The 14,121-nt window shown below is 36.8% G+C and overlaps 1 protein-coding gene across 10 annotated transcripts in view; it reads right to left on the bottom strand.

The window, feature by feature from the left end:
• The window catches only part of CDK12 (cyclin dependent kinase 12), a 66,678-nt gene extending 55,870 nt beyond the window's left edge, over positions 1–10,808 (bottom strand). For 6 of the 10 annotated variants that reach the window (XM_031468202.2, XM_064496037.1, XM_031468201.2 and 3 more), the window contains exons 1-2: positions 9,116–10,808; positions 4,280–5,164 (exon numbers count right to left, since the gene is read on the bottom strand). In XM_031468202.2, the coding sequence (XP_031324062.1) occupies positions 4,280–5,164; positions 9,116–10,164 (1,934 nt within the window). In that variant the 5' untranslated portion in view covers positions 10,165–10,808. The remainder of the gene's footprint in view (positions 1–4,279; positions 5,165–9,115) is intronic. The other 4 variants (XM_031468205.2, XM_010991831.3, XM_010991829.3 and 1 more) reach the window with 3 other exon arrangements.
• Between the last annotated feature and the right edge of the window lie 3,313 nt (positions 10,809–14,121).

Here is a 14,121-nt window from a genome sequence, read left to right as displayed (position 1 = left end):
ATGTTCTTTCATGAATACTTCCACAGAACCATAAAGAACAGATCTATCTCTTGCAACGAATCTTTTTAAAGCATACTGCTGCCCTTTGTGTGTGAAACAATCTCAAAAGCTACTACTTCCTACCAACTTTCATCATTTTAATCTCTTACATCAGACAGAACAACAGAATCTAGTTTGTACCATATCAACCAGAACTGGGATAGTCAACGAAGTACAAAATGATTATCTGAAAGTTTCTATTAAATTACTGATAGAGATAAACACACAACATTATTTTAATTTGCACTAATATTTTTCTACCCTGGGAACAAAGCCTCTTACCAGAAAACTCTTGAGTCAGGATACAACATAAATTTTTTAAATTTCCCCAAGTTTTAAGACATTCAGGGAAAGAAAATGCCTAATTTTTCAACTACTGTCAAAATATTCTTCATAAATTTAAATTCCTCATGATTCAGAAACAGATTACTTCTTGGTGTCACTAGAATTAAATTATCTGAATTCTTTCACCATCATTTCATGTAAGTTCAGTCTGTTTTATATTTAGGTTTTGTTTTCTCCAAAATTTACTTTATGGTTTCAAATATTGTTTACTACTGTGAAAATGTACATTGCTTCTGAAAAATTTTTAGCATGTTTATTTCAAGAAAGAATGAGTGTTTGATAGGATACATACTACCTCTTCAGGGCACACAAGTTAAATAGGTCAAATCCTGTTTCAAAAATGAATGAATAAATGAGTAAATAAATAAATAAACCCTGTTTCAACAAATTCCAAATATACCAAAACCCCTGGAATAAATAAAATAAAACTGCAATGCTTAACAACATTATGGTCTTTAGCCTTTAGGGTAGGGCACTCACTAAAATAAAACTCTACATAGTTCTGAGGACATGTGGTAGATACAGAGAGGGCCTAATATAGGGAAGCAGATACTCAACATTGAGTCAGTATCAGTGCTGATCTATATCAATATTTCCTGGTTCTCCATTTATACCTGTAGATGGGTTCACATATGGTGAGAAGGTTCCATAATACTTGCATATAATTTTTTTTAAAAAGGTTGCCAAGCTCCATGACTGTTCAAATTTTAGAACCTGGATAGTCTCTTGGAATTTATGATAATGGGATTTAATCTGTGGGTACAATGTAAACACTTCTAATAAAAAGTCTTTTTTGTTAAAGAGTATGAATTTACATCTGAACTATTCAAAATTAAAATTAACTCTTTGAAATTTCAAAATTTAAAGTTAACTAAATATGATCATTTATCTCCTTCAAGCAGTTTTAAAAAGTGATTTATTTTTATAAACTTCTATTAAAATTTTGAGTTGAATACATTAAAAATATTCTATAAGCATTCTAATAGAAAACAAGCATTCTATTAGCAAAATCCAAATGTTTACACAGGTCTTTTCCTTAGTACAAGAGCACAGTACTTTAAAAATATAGCCTTTAAGAATAATGTAGATTTGGGGGTAGGGAGTATAGCTCAGTGGTAGAGCACATGCTTGACCTATACAAGGTTCTGGGTTCAATCCCCAGTGCCTCTGTTAGGAGGAAAAACAAACCAAAACAAAAAAAGAACAATGTAGACTCTACTGAAGTCTGATAAACTCCAAATGAACAAGGATATCAAAAAAAAAAAAAAATGAAGATTCAAAAAGCCCTATGTAGTTAATTAAAAATTTAAAGAAGTGTACACAGATGATCTCCTTAAAAGCAACAGATCACCATGAATAGCTGTGTTCACAAAGAATGTTCTATCAAAGTGGATGTCCAGCAGCCTTTACTTCTTTTTATTTTTTATTTATTTATTTTTTTAGCCTTTGCTTCTTGAAACTAAGAATTACAGGCCATGAATCAGAAAGATTTTTTCAATACTAGTTAAATTTACTCCTACATTTGATACCTGGGTTAATACTCTTGCCCAATATATATGTTTGAAAGAAAAGTTTCATTGTTTTCCCAAAAGGACAAATCCTCTAATACAAGCTTTATGCCATGAATATGCCAAATGATTTCTTAACTACATGCCTGGTGTCATTTCACACAAGCCCTGATCCTGGCTCCTTCAGCAGTTTTACTTATTCAAATAATCAACATCTAATGATTGCATTCTGTGTTCTATGTTCAAAGCACTGTAGGCAATAAAAAGATGTATAAGTTATATTGTTAAACTTTAAGTTGCTGCAGCCTCACATGAAAGATACAGAGAGGAATATGAGTCCCATGTACAACTTTCAGATTTCTTCCTAAAAAGTTTTCTTACATAAAATTATGAAATTATTTTTCATGTGAAAGGTAAGTACAGCTAGGACATGGATAGGGTGGCACCAAATAAAGACAAAAACAAAAAAAATCTTGAATTTTAAATTAGTACATAGTGAAAAAATAAAATTGATAGTGGAAGAAATCTTACTTCCATTTTTCTACCTTTAATAATTTACTTATGCTGTATGTGGAAAACTGGTATTAATGATATATTAAAATATAATTATATTGGACTACTAAATAGTCATACTTCTGGAATCAGAATTGATACATAACAAAGTTTTTCTCACTTCATTCTCTCTCTCTTACACATTGTTAAAGATAGCTACACATACTCAAATAAGCACTGAATGGTCTTACTTTACCCTTTAGCCCCAGTGTGAAAGATAGAAATCCCTATATGCCCTCCATCAATATCGTTTCACCTCTGGAAATCTGCATGCTGACACATGGTAGGTAGGTCCAACAGCTATTTGGTTACCCAAGTAAACTTTCCAAAATGGAGATTCTTATCCATGCTGATACTGTTCTAGCCACTACATAAACTAGTATTTAAACAAGGTTCCTGTGGATAGATAGTGGCCTATGTTTCCTTTGCATGATACTCAACTACTTTCTTTTCCAACAAACTTTAAAAATACATAGCTTGTATCTATGAGAAGTATACTGTGTACCTCAAACAAATTTTTCTACATAAATTTCAGGTTCTGTTCTTCTCCTTTGTAGTTCTCAGGATGTGGCAGAATTCATACATACCTATTAACATTAGAAAGAGCATGTGGAATTTTTCTCTAAAATCAGATTTACCATTATGAATAATAATGGAGCCATTCTTTTACATAATCTTTCCTCTCACTGATTATACTTGCACCTTCTTAAAAGGCACAGAGGGTAGTCTGAAAAATATAGACCTAAAGGGCTGAAATGTATCACCATTCAAACTACTGATGTCACTTGGAAAGTAATGGAGGCTTGGGAATTGGTCTGGGATGCAAGATCCACGTACTTATTTTTATGCTTACAGTGAAAGTTCGTTGCAAAAAATGAAACTCATATCCCAGAGAACAAGAGGGCAGGGTCTTCACAGAAAAAACAGTAACACAAAGACTGTCATGGCATACGTCACTGCTAAATCATATTTGTTTGGTGGTACTTGCCTAGATAGCCCTACCAAGAAATTAAACAAATGTATTTCTTAATGCCTCCCATGAAATCAGATTCATGCTTCATAATCATGTCAGTTCTCAATACTCAGAGGACTCATTAAAATTAGAGCTTTTCCCATCACCCTATTGTGAATTTATATTCTAATTAGCAAAGATTCTACATATTGTCCTTTTGCTTCTTACAGGATAATTAAATTTTTTTTAAAGCAGCACTTTTCCTGATCAGGAGGGAAAAAAAAAAAAACAGCTGTAAAAGACATTTTTGGGAATACTGAGGATATTTAATATTATTATTATTATTATTATTATTGATATGCTAGTTATATTATTAAATGAAAGGTAGTTTTTTTAGGGTGATAAAGTTGTGATTATATAGGAAAATGTTCTTGTTAGGAGAGGCACATAAAGTATTCAGAAGTGTCATGATATCTACAGTTAAAACAAATGCGGCAAAAAGTTAACAACTGGTGAATCTAAGTGAAGAGTATAAGAGTGTTAATTATAATCTTTTGATTTTTCTACAGCTATTTAATGTTAAATTTTTCAATACAAAAATTTAGGGAGAAAACACTTGATTTTTTAAAATCTGAATCAAAATTATCAGTAAATACACCTATGAGAAAAAGGGTTACTGGCCCTCAAATTGTAATTCTCTTTTCCTAGTAATGTCATACATAAGGACTTTTCCACTGAAAACCAAACATCAGAGGCATTTCCTATTCGTAACAGCATTCTAAACAGCCATGCATTAGAACAATTTTGACGAAGTTTGAGAACAGAAAATACATTACACTTAGATCAAGAGAGTTAAATTTTTCCAGTTAACGATGTGACTTACCTATCCATGTCATCGTCTTCCGGTAATAAGGGTGGGAGGGGCAGAGGAGGCAACGTTGAAGTTTTTAAGTGTGGAATAGCAGCTGTTACAGATACTTGAGTCTTCACAGAAACCTGTACAGGGGGCTGAGAATTTGCCTGAGAGGACAGAGTAGATGTCCTTGGATGAGTAGAAGGGGGCAAAGTTGAAGTACTAGAAGCAAGAACCTGACCAAATGCTGGTTGGGGAGGAGGCAGAGGTGGTTGCTGTGGAATAGCTGGTAGTGGAGGCAAAGGCGGCAAGGGGGGTGTCTGAGGTGGAGGGGAAGTAGTTGGTAAAGGAGGTGGAGAAGTAACTGTGGGGAGAGGTGGAAGAATCTCCTTTTCTGATGTCTCTGTCTCTTTTGGAGGAACAATCTCCTCTTTCAGTGCTATTGGTTTACAGTCTCTTGTTCCCTGTACTTTCAAATCCTTAAGAACAGGATGCTTCTCAGAGTTCTCATCCAACTTTACTTTCCCTGTATCTAAAGAATTTTTGACCTCTGTGTTAAGATGTGTTACATTCACCATTTCAGTATCTGGGGCAGATTTTTCCAATTTTACACCTCTGGGTAACTTTTTAGACTCCAAGCCTGAATCCTTAGCCTCTACTGAACTGTTCTCTTTTCTAGGCAAAAATATAGGTGACCCCTTGGATTCCTTTCCATCCATTTTTGCTGCAGCAGCAGCAGCTGCTCTTTCCTTCTTTTTCCTACTGAGTTCAGCTCCCAAACTGGAGTTCAATGGAAGCCTGACAGGTGAGATACTGGAATGTCGACTGCGTGACCCGGATCTCTTCTTTTTACTATGAGAAGATGAGTGTCTTGAATATGTGGGACTTCTACTTCTAGACTTCATGGATTTTCTACTGGAAAAAAAAATAAAAGCAGTTTAAAATGGATAGACTACAGCAACATGGAAGAAAACAGATTAGTTAAACAAACTATGGAGAACTGTAACTTAAAAAAGACCCACTTTGAGTAATTAAGCAATTTTAAAAATAGATTAGGTACCATCAAATTATAATAATAATACATCAATATTGGTTCATTAATCATAACAAATGTACCATGTAACAAATGTAAGATGTTAATAACAGGGAAAACTGAGTGGGGGACATAAAACAATTCTTTGACCTTTATAATTTTTCTGTAAATTTAAAACTGTTTTTTACTTAATAGATTAGAAAGAAATAACTCCTCCATGGCAACATATTTCAATCATATAACACTAAAAAATTATCCACTACTTATTCTCTGAAGGAAGATGGATGCATATTTTTTTTTCATGTTGGAAAATACTCATATTCATGATTACCTTTAGATTTTTGGTTTAAATATTTGATAAAGTGAAAACATAATTTTAAAAAGTCATACTTAATGCTAAAGGTGGGTTATATCAATTAGGAAGTTAAAAGTAACTAGCATGCTTCACCAAAACCTGATTTTTTAAAACTCGCTATTTAGCTGACAAATCCCAGTAAAAAATTTTGTTCTTCGTATCCTCAGTTTATAACTAAGTTGTGCCTATTAAACAAACCCTCAAGACACAAGAGTTAGGATTATAAACTAGATAAACTGGAGAAACTGTCTTAACAAAATAATTTAGTAGAAGTTCTCAAAACTATGATGGCTTCTGGTACTTTCCAATATAAAATAATTTCCAATCAACTTTCTAGGAACTCATAAAGCAAGGTATTATTGTATGTTCAATTTATTTTCTTCATTATTAAGGAAGGACTGGGAAGTAAAATCCAGGAATCTATAAGGCAGATTATTCTAAATTGAAACCCAAACCCTCATTCGTTTTGCTTTTTAATAAAGCCTAACATGCTCAGGCCTCAATTTTAGGGGGAAAAAAAAAAACATTAGCACAAAAAATGTAACAGGACATAAAACATAATTTGCCCAGTAGTCTAAAACAAATTGCTCCCATTCCACACCTTCAGTATCCCCCTTTACCTTTGATCATTGGTAAGACTGATGTGATTCTCAAAACATTTCAAAACAATCAGCAGATACATGGTAAGGGAAACAACTCACATGTTATTTTTCTTAAACCTATAATGCTTTTTGGAAATTTGCCTTCAAAAAGCTAGTTAAAATATAAAGTCATCTTTGGCATCAGAGTACTCAAAATAACATACATATGAACATCAGGATATAAAACACTAAAGTTAGTTAAGTGGATTTACCAATTATCCACTTACCCTTAAGAAAACTAATATTTCTCTTATCAATAATTGCCCGAAACAAATTTTCCATGATTGAATTATAGGCTGGGATAAAACTAACATCTCTATCTCAGGAAAACACTAGGTAATGTCAGAGACCATGCTCTACAAACCACTGTTTCTTTCATCTTTTCAGCATGACTAAATCTTCCTAAGGAACTCTGCTGTAAATCCTTCAACTTCTGAACAGAAGCCTACTGTTAACAGGACATTTGGATGGCCATATATTTAAGGTATTTTTAGTTATACAAATGTTACATTTGAGGTTCAGATCCAGTTTTCAAGGAAAAAAGGGGGGAATGGGGACAACAAATATGCAAATGTAGGCAACAATAAAAACATTTGTCTTAAAAAACAAATATATTTTTTCCTTGAATTATGTTAGGTTCCAGCCATTTGAAAAGAAACTGCTGCTGTTAATCACTACAAATTGGTGGATGCAAAGACCTTGTATTTCTGCCAATCCATTTTCAGTCTTTTGAAATGGTATCTCTTGTTTAATTTGGACTGTCTCAAGGAAAACAGAGAATACCATCAAAGGGATCTGTATGTTCCTCTACTCTGACTCTTAAAGAAATTTCTGTATTTATTGTTTGGAATTTCAACGAATGAGAAAAAATATATAATGCACACATACAAACATATAATGCTATCTACAAGCCAACTAAAAATGTGCATGTGACTACAGGATTATTATGTAGGGTTTATATTTCTGTCCTATACTATCTTACTGTGTCTCCAACTCTATCTTGATTTATTTTTACCATTACTGCACTAGTTTCAATTAAGTGAGTAGAGGAAGAGAGAACTCAAGATATGAATTCAAAAGGAATCACTGCAAAGCTGCAATTTTTACTGAAACTCCTTTTTAGTGTTTTAGCCTCAATGCAATTCTGTATTCCCAAACCTCATTAAAATAAAAATTCTCTGAACAGCCTTAATGAAACTACTCCTTCAAGAAAACAAATATTCTGAGAATATTTCTTAGGCTTCCTTAAAAAAAAAAAAACTAAACACTTTTACAAATGGTACACTTAAGACATACATTTCACTGTATATAAATATTACCCATCATCCCTCCAAAAAAAAAGTGAACTCTAGCTAATGGAATACATGCTAAACTGTTTCTCATAAAGTCTACTGATGTCTGCAACTTTGAGGTAAATCAAAACAAATGAAAAGATGCCTTGACAGAGAGAGATGGACAGAGTAGATAAAATATATAGCAAATATTAACTGCAGAATCTAGGTGGTACATAAATGGGTCCTCACTACCATTCGTTCAACTCTTTTGTGTTTGAAAAATTGAATAAAATGGAGGGAAAAAAACTAAGAACTTCAGACTCTGACAGCTAGGAACTCTTGCAGCTTGATGAATTCAAACTAGTTTATGAATAATTTAAGTCAACAAAAACTACTCATACTGACATCTAAAAGACATGCATGGATTTTTCAAATTAGCATAATTTCTCTACTAGTGTTCAACAACATTTTCCTCATTCATAGACAGAATTTACTGACTGGTCCCAGGTATCAGGCACTGTGCCATGCATTTTACATTTACTAACTAATTAATCCTTACAACAACTCTAGAAGTAGGTAGTTATTATTCCCATTTTACACATAAAGAGACTCAGGCATGGAGAAATTAAATTATTTGCCAAAGGTCACGAAGCAAGATTAGGATTCTACTTAGACATAACTCCAAAGCCCATGTTCTGCTTTTGTGGAAAATGGTGAGTCTACAAAGAGGGAAGTACATCTCATCACCTAGGAACAAGAACAATTTTCAGTAGACAATTGACTCCAACAATTACATTTAAAACTAACATGTCTGTCTCACAAAAATATCATGGTAAAGGTATATTACCATTTTTTAAGAGAAAGATTTTGAAAATTGCCCCTGGTCACAAGATAGGTCATGGTGATGCTGTAAAGCAAATCAAACTATCCTTGGAACCAATTTCTGCTAGGCTATACCATCAAAAGGAAAAAGAACTAATGAGTTGGATTTCCACTAGAAACATCAGGTGAAAGGAGTCTTTTTTAAGTTATTAAGAAATTGTCAATTAGGAAATAAACTTACAGGTTTGGGAGACTCAGTGGGCAGCACAAATAGCAGATGACTTACGCAAATAGCCTTGAGATAATGCAAACTAAAATTTGTAATTTCTTACATCTCCAATCAGGTCGAATGAAGTAAGTTTAAAGCATTAATACCAAAGTGAGTTTTAAAAATTTAAGACAAAGCAATGAAAATAGCCAGATAAGTTCTGGGAACCAGGGTATGTATCAACTCTACATACTCAGTAAGCAGAAGCCTATGATTTTTCTCACACAAGAACTTACAAAGGAAGATTCTACCACTGGAAGTACCTACCTTTATCAAGTTTTAGGCACATGAACTCTCCACTTCTGGAATTCTGGGTTAAGAGGAGACCAGACTCACCTACATGATGACTAACCAATAGCAAAGTGTTCTAGTCAATCACGAGTACTTGGGGCTTTAAGAAAACGGTAACAGGTCTAATTGCCAGTTCCATAACCCATCTTAAGAAATAAAAGATTGTCAGTCAAATAGCTCACCTGGGGAGCGGACTCCGGCTCAGAGACCGCTTGCTCAGGAAAGGGCTGCTGGACCGCCTTCGGCCATAAGGACTGGGGGATCTCCCACTGTAGGAGCCACTCCTTTCATAGCTGGATGAACGTCGCCGGCTGTAGGGACTCACCGACCTCTGTCGTCTACTGTAGGGACTGGGTGACCGGGTGCTGGACTGGTAGGCCGAAGGCTCCTTGTAAGGGGGGCTGATTGACTGCCTTCTTGAGGTACTCCCAGGGCTCTTTTTGTAGGAGTCATAATTGCTAGAGGTGTGCGATCTTGGGGGACTAAGCTCATAATCTTGGCCATAAGAAGCTCCTGAGGGGCTATCATCTTGCTTAGGGCTGTCCGACCATTTCCGGTGGGGACTCCTGGATCTCCGTTTGGGGCTGTCCACTGTTTTGTAACTTTTGGGTGTTTCCCTTTTCCGATGACTTTTACTCCGATCTTTGTGCCCAGACTTCAACTCGCGTTCTTTCCGGATCTTCTCCTTATGGAGTTTGGATGATCTGGACTCCTTGTTGCTGCTGCTTTTGGATATCTGCGCCTTCCCATAGTCGTCATTCTCCTCATTGGAACGCTTTGAACTTCCTGAGATCCTATCCTTCATTGATCCCGACTTGCTGGAGGCTTCCAGGTTTTTTCCTTTTTCCGACTGTTTAGTTTTTAGTAAGTCCCGGGAACGTCTGTGCTGGTGGTGGCGATGTTTGTGCAGGCGGTCACTCCGATCAGTTCCACGACGTTCATCGTTCTCCCTCCGGTCTAGTTTGAAGGCCATGTCGTCAGAGAAGGTATCAGAATCAGAGCTAATGTCATCATACTCCACCAAAGGTTTGATAATTGTACCCAAAGGTGCTGCTTCGGGGGTCACCAAGCCCATGTCTTTGGAGTGCTTGGACTTATGCCGCTTGTGCTTCGACACCAAGCGGTGACGCTCTCTGCTGTTGGAGCTGCCACCTCCCGATGACGGCTGCAAAGTTCCAGAAGCTCCTCCACTCCCGTCCTTCTTGCCCCCATGTCTCTCTGGATTGGGCATTCCCTTACCCCTGGCCTCAAAAAGGGGAAAAAGTTCCCCAGCACTCCAAAAAGTCACCCCCACCCTCCCCCCCAACCCCAACCCCACGCCTACCAAATCGCCCCTTCAAGGGGGTGGGGAGGGAAGGGACGATAGCCCAGGCTCCTCCTCCCTCCCGACTCCTCAGCACCCTCCTACATGAGGTTGGGGGGGAGGGGGGTGAAGGAGCCAGGGAAGAAATGAGAGTTCCTCAGCAATGGAGTTGCGAGACAACGGGTAGCCGCTCAAGTCAGTTTCCCCTCCTCCCCCAGCCGAGACAATCCTCAGGCCCAAGCGCCGGGGAGGTCGAGGAAGTAGGAAGCCAACGGCCCGGTGCTGAGGGGCCGACTCCGGCTCCGGGGCCCTGTGAGGACTGCGCGGGCCCTTCCCCTACCCGATAGCCCGGCTTGGGGCGGCTTCCTGTCGCTGGGGTCCCGCGGCCTAGGTGCCTCACGCCCCCTTTGTCCCTCGCTCCTGAGGGAGCCCCTTTTCTAGCTTCCGCCTCACCTCAACACCTCACACACTCGCTCCCTCACACAGACTCACAGTCACACACTAGGTTAAACCGAAACGGCACTTAGAAGGGGGGGAGGGGGTAATCCCAGGAAATATCGCAAGAATCTGCTGGATTCTCGCGGTATCTTGTGCTTCCCTTTCACCTCTCGCCGCTGTTTGCTCAAACAACGCGAGAGCAGGTCCCGAGCAAGAAACGCCAGATTCTCGCGATAAGATCCTGGCTCCCCATTTGAGCAAAGCCTTATTGAAACGGAGCTAACAGGAATTTTTTTAATTTAAAACTTTACTGATAGATCATTGAACAAATATATATTCCCAAACTCTGGCGCAAACTAATTTTTGCATACTTTTTAACAAGTTTAATTACCTGGGTGAAAATATGGTCAACAGGACAAAGGGCTAATGTGGAGACATTTCAACAAAAGTCCCTAGATATTAACAACCTTTCCCACTTACATAGCGTATACTACGTGCATTATCTCTAATTCTCTTGCTGCCTGCAGAACACGATTTCCTGATCCCTATTTTTACAGCTAAGGAAACTCAGACTTCGTTACGAAACTTATTTAGGGTAACAAAGCTAGTCCATCAAGGGCCAAAGATTCAAATTCATGTCTGACACTAAAGTACAAACTCAAAAAGAGAAGAACAAAAACAAAATAAAATAAAGAAAAAAAAAAAAAAACTAAAATACAAGCTCTTTCGTTGTGTGGCACTCTTTCCGCTCTGCTTAAACTCTTAAGACCTTGAAAGCTCATCACCTCTTGAAATCATCTCAAGGATCTTCTGGAATCATTTAGCCTTTTATCTTCACACAGAAGATTATAATCATGAACAAGCAAAGCATAATATTCATGAGCAAGAAAAAGTACCTTACACTGCCTCTTACTTTTTCTTTTTTGAAATTCCTTGGCACACACTCCATCTTCACTCTGAAATAAGTTTATGTTTGTGAGGAGACCAAGGCATAAAGAATCAGTGACTTGTCCAAGCTTCCTCATTCTTTTCATCAATAAACATATATCTGTGGCTTCAATAAATATGTATCTGTGACTTGAAGGTTCTTTTCTGTGTAACAGTGTCCACTTGAGGGCCTCAAGTAGGATATAGGCAAGATATTCGTATCACAAGATAAAAGGTGGTAAATGTCATAAGAATGATACAGAGCAGTGTGGAGACTGAAAAGGAGTTTAGGAATGTTAAGAGAAAGCGTTTATAAAAGACTTTCGAATTTGGCTAGGAAGAGTGGATAAGATTTGTATATGCAAAGATGGGAAGAGCAGCCAGTAAATAAGGAGTTTTTAAAAAAAAACATTCTGAGTGAAGGCAGAAAAATCACTTTCAAAATCACTCCCTGAAGATGGAGTGGGTATAGCTCAGTGGTAGAGCATGCCTGAGGCCCTGGGTTCCATCCCCAGTACCTCAACTTGAAAAAACAAAAACAAAAACAAAAAAAAAACTCCCCCTGAAAATGTTCTTGTGCTTTGGGTCCCATGGGTACCCAAAAAAGTCTTCCACCTAAATGTTTGAGTCCATACATCTTGATTAAAAATGAAACAGACCAAGTTTTTCATGACAAAAAAGACCAAAGTTTTTCATGACAACTTTTAAATCATCTGTAAAAGCAAAAATAATACTATCAAGAAAAAAAAGGAAAGAGGATAGAACTAAGTACTGGAACTCAAGTGTGGTAACTCCTCATTTTCATTGCTGCCAGAAGGCCTGGATTAAAGGTCTCCCCAGTGTCTGACATGATGGCAGATGGCATGAGACTTAATGGGCCAATTAGATGAAGTGACTGACCCATCTTATTAAACATTGGCATGAGTTCAGCAAAATTATTCTGATTTTTTTGTATCTATTATTTTTCTATTATTATTATTTTTCTGTTAGATCAAGATTTTGACCCATGAGGCACCCACACCCACAATAAAATGGAAAAGTGGGGGATGAATTATGATGATGTGTCAAACAAAATCTTGAAGAATAAAATTCATCATCCAAATTAATCCAGCATCATTCCAGCAGCAGAAATTTATCTGTTTGTTGCCTACTGAGGCAGACTAGAGACCCCTAATGAATGACTGAATGAGCTTTCTACTGAATTTTTATATCTTATAATTTCTACAGCACATTTCAGTTTTCCACAGAACTCTTTTAAGCCTATCAATAAATATCAGCTGAACAAATAAATAACCTGATAAAGTGGGTTATATAAAGGATGGATATTATTATATGCAACTAAAGGCTGAAACTGACACTCAGGAGTCAGAGCACATTTACTCTAGTAGTAAATACCAGGGGCAGGGACAGCTCTTTCTTTAATCCTAAACCAGTTACTCCTGTTGCACTGCACTTTCTCTTTTTGGTGGATAAAATTCTACTCTAAAGTCAAGTATATCTCAACAAAGCTGGGAAAAATTCTATTCTAGGAAATCTCAGATTGCGTCTAAATTTTTAAATACAAAATCGACTGTAAACTGCTGGGATTAGTCCAACAACTGATGAGAGCTGTGCCTTTGTAAAATAAGGGTTGCTTAACTCTACAGAAAAACTTTGAACTCAGAAATTCCAGGACTGCATGATTTGCTTTATTTGCATGACCTCCCAGGGCAGGGAGTCAGGGCAACTCTGGGAAGCCCTAGGTGATCAGTCAGGAGATGACTATAGTTTCCCTGTAAATGACCCCCAAAGCAAGTCAGAAAGCTTCTCTTTAGGCTGTACACACACACAAAAATATTTAATTAAAGTTATAATAACTTCCCCCACTGCCAAATCCAGTTTGTTAGTTTAGATTTTAGGTTTAAAGAGTCCTCTAAACTCTCCCCCAAAGCTTGGTCATTTAATATTTGCCCTCATCCCCTCCTTGCCACGTATGAAGATTACTTTTATGTGTACCTCGAATGTTTTTCTCATTTAATGACATGCTTCTCATATCTTTACTTTTAGCATACAAATTTTTCAATGTCATTTCATTTGCATTTTCAAATGAGAGGTAATAACTTATTCTATTCTGTGACCAAAATTTGGTAAAGTTTAGTTAATTTTCAAGCTTTATAAGGTTTAACATTTCCTAGCTACACTTAGTACAGACATTATCATTTATTTGCAGAGAACGCCCATGAGGAAATGTACATCTGTATCCAACAGTGATATTGGGGCATAAGAATAAATTAACAAAAAATTCTGGAGTGCTTACAATTATAGTGACCAATCATATTTTAAGAACAATAAATCAAGGGCTGGGGCTGTGTTTTCAAGTTTATATTACCAGCTTCTAATACAAAAGGATTAGGACTTCACGGATGTTTGTTGAATGAAGAGCACTTTGACCAGAGGAAAGGAAAAAGCTTTTTAAATATGGACTCTTTGGAAATTCTCACTTGGATAAATGCTCTCTGTACTTCATCAACTGTAAGGTCG

The sequence above is a fragment of the Camelus dromedarius genome, chromosome 16 (genome assembly GCF_036321535.1).
Source record: "Camelus dromedarius isolate mCamDro1 chromosome 16, mCamDro1.pat, whole genome shotgun sequence".
Taxonomy (NCBI): Eukaryota; Metazoa; Chordata; class Mammalia; order Artiodactyla; family Camelidae; genus Camelus; species Camelus dromedarius.
Note: the sequence above shows the minus strand (reverse complement) of the source record. Positions and strands in the feature narration are given on the sequence as shown.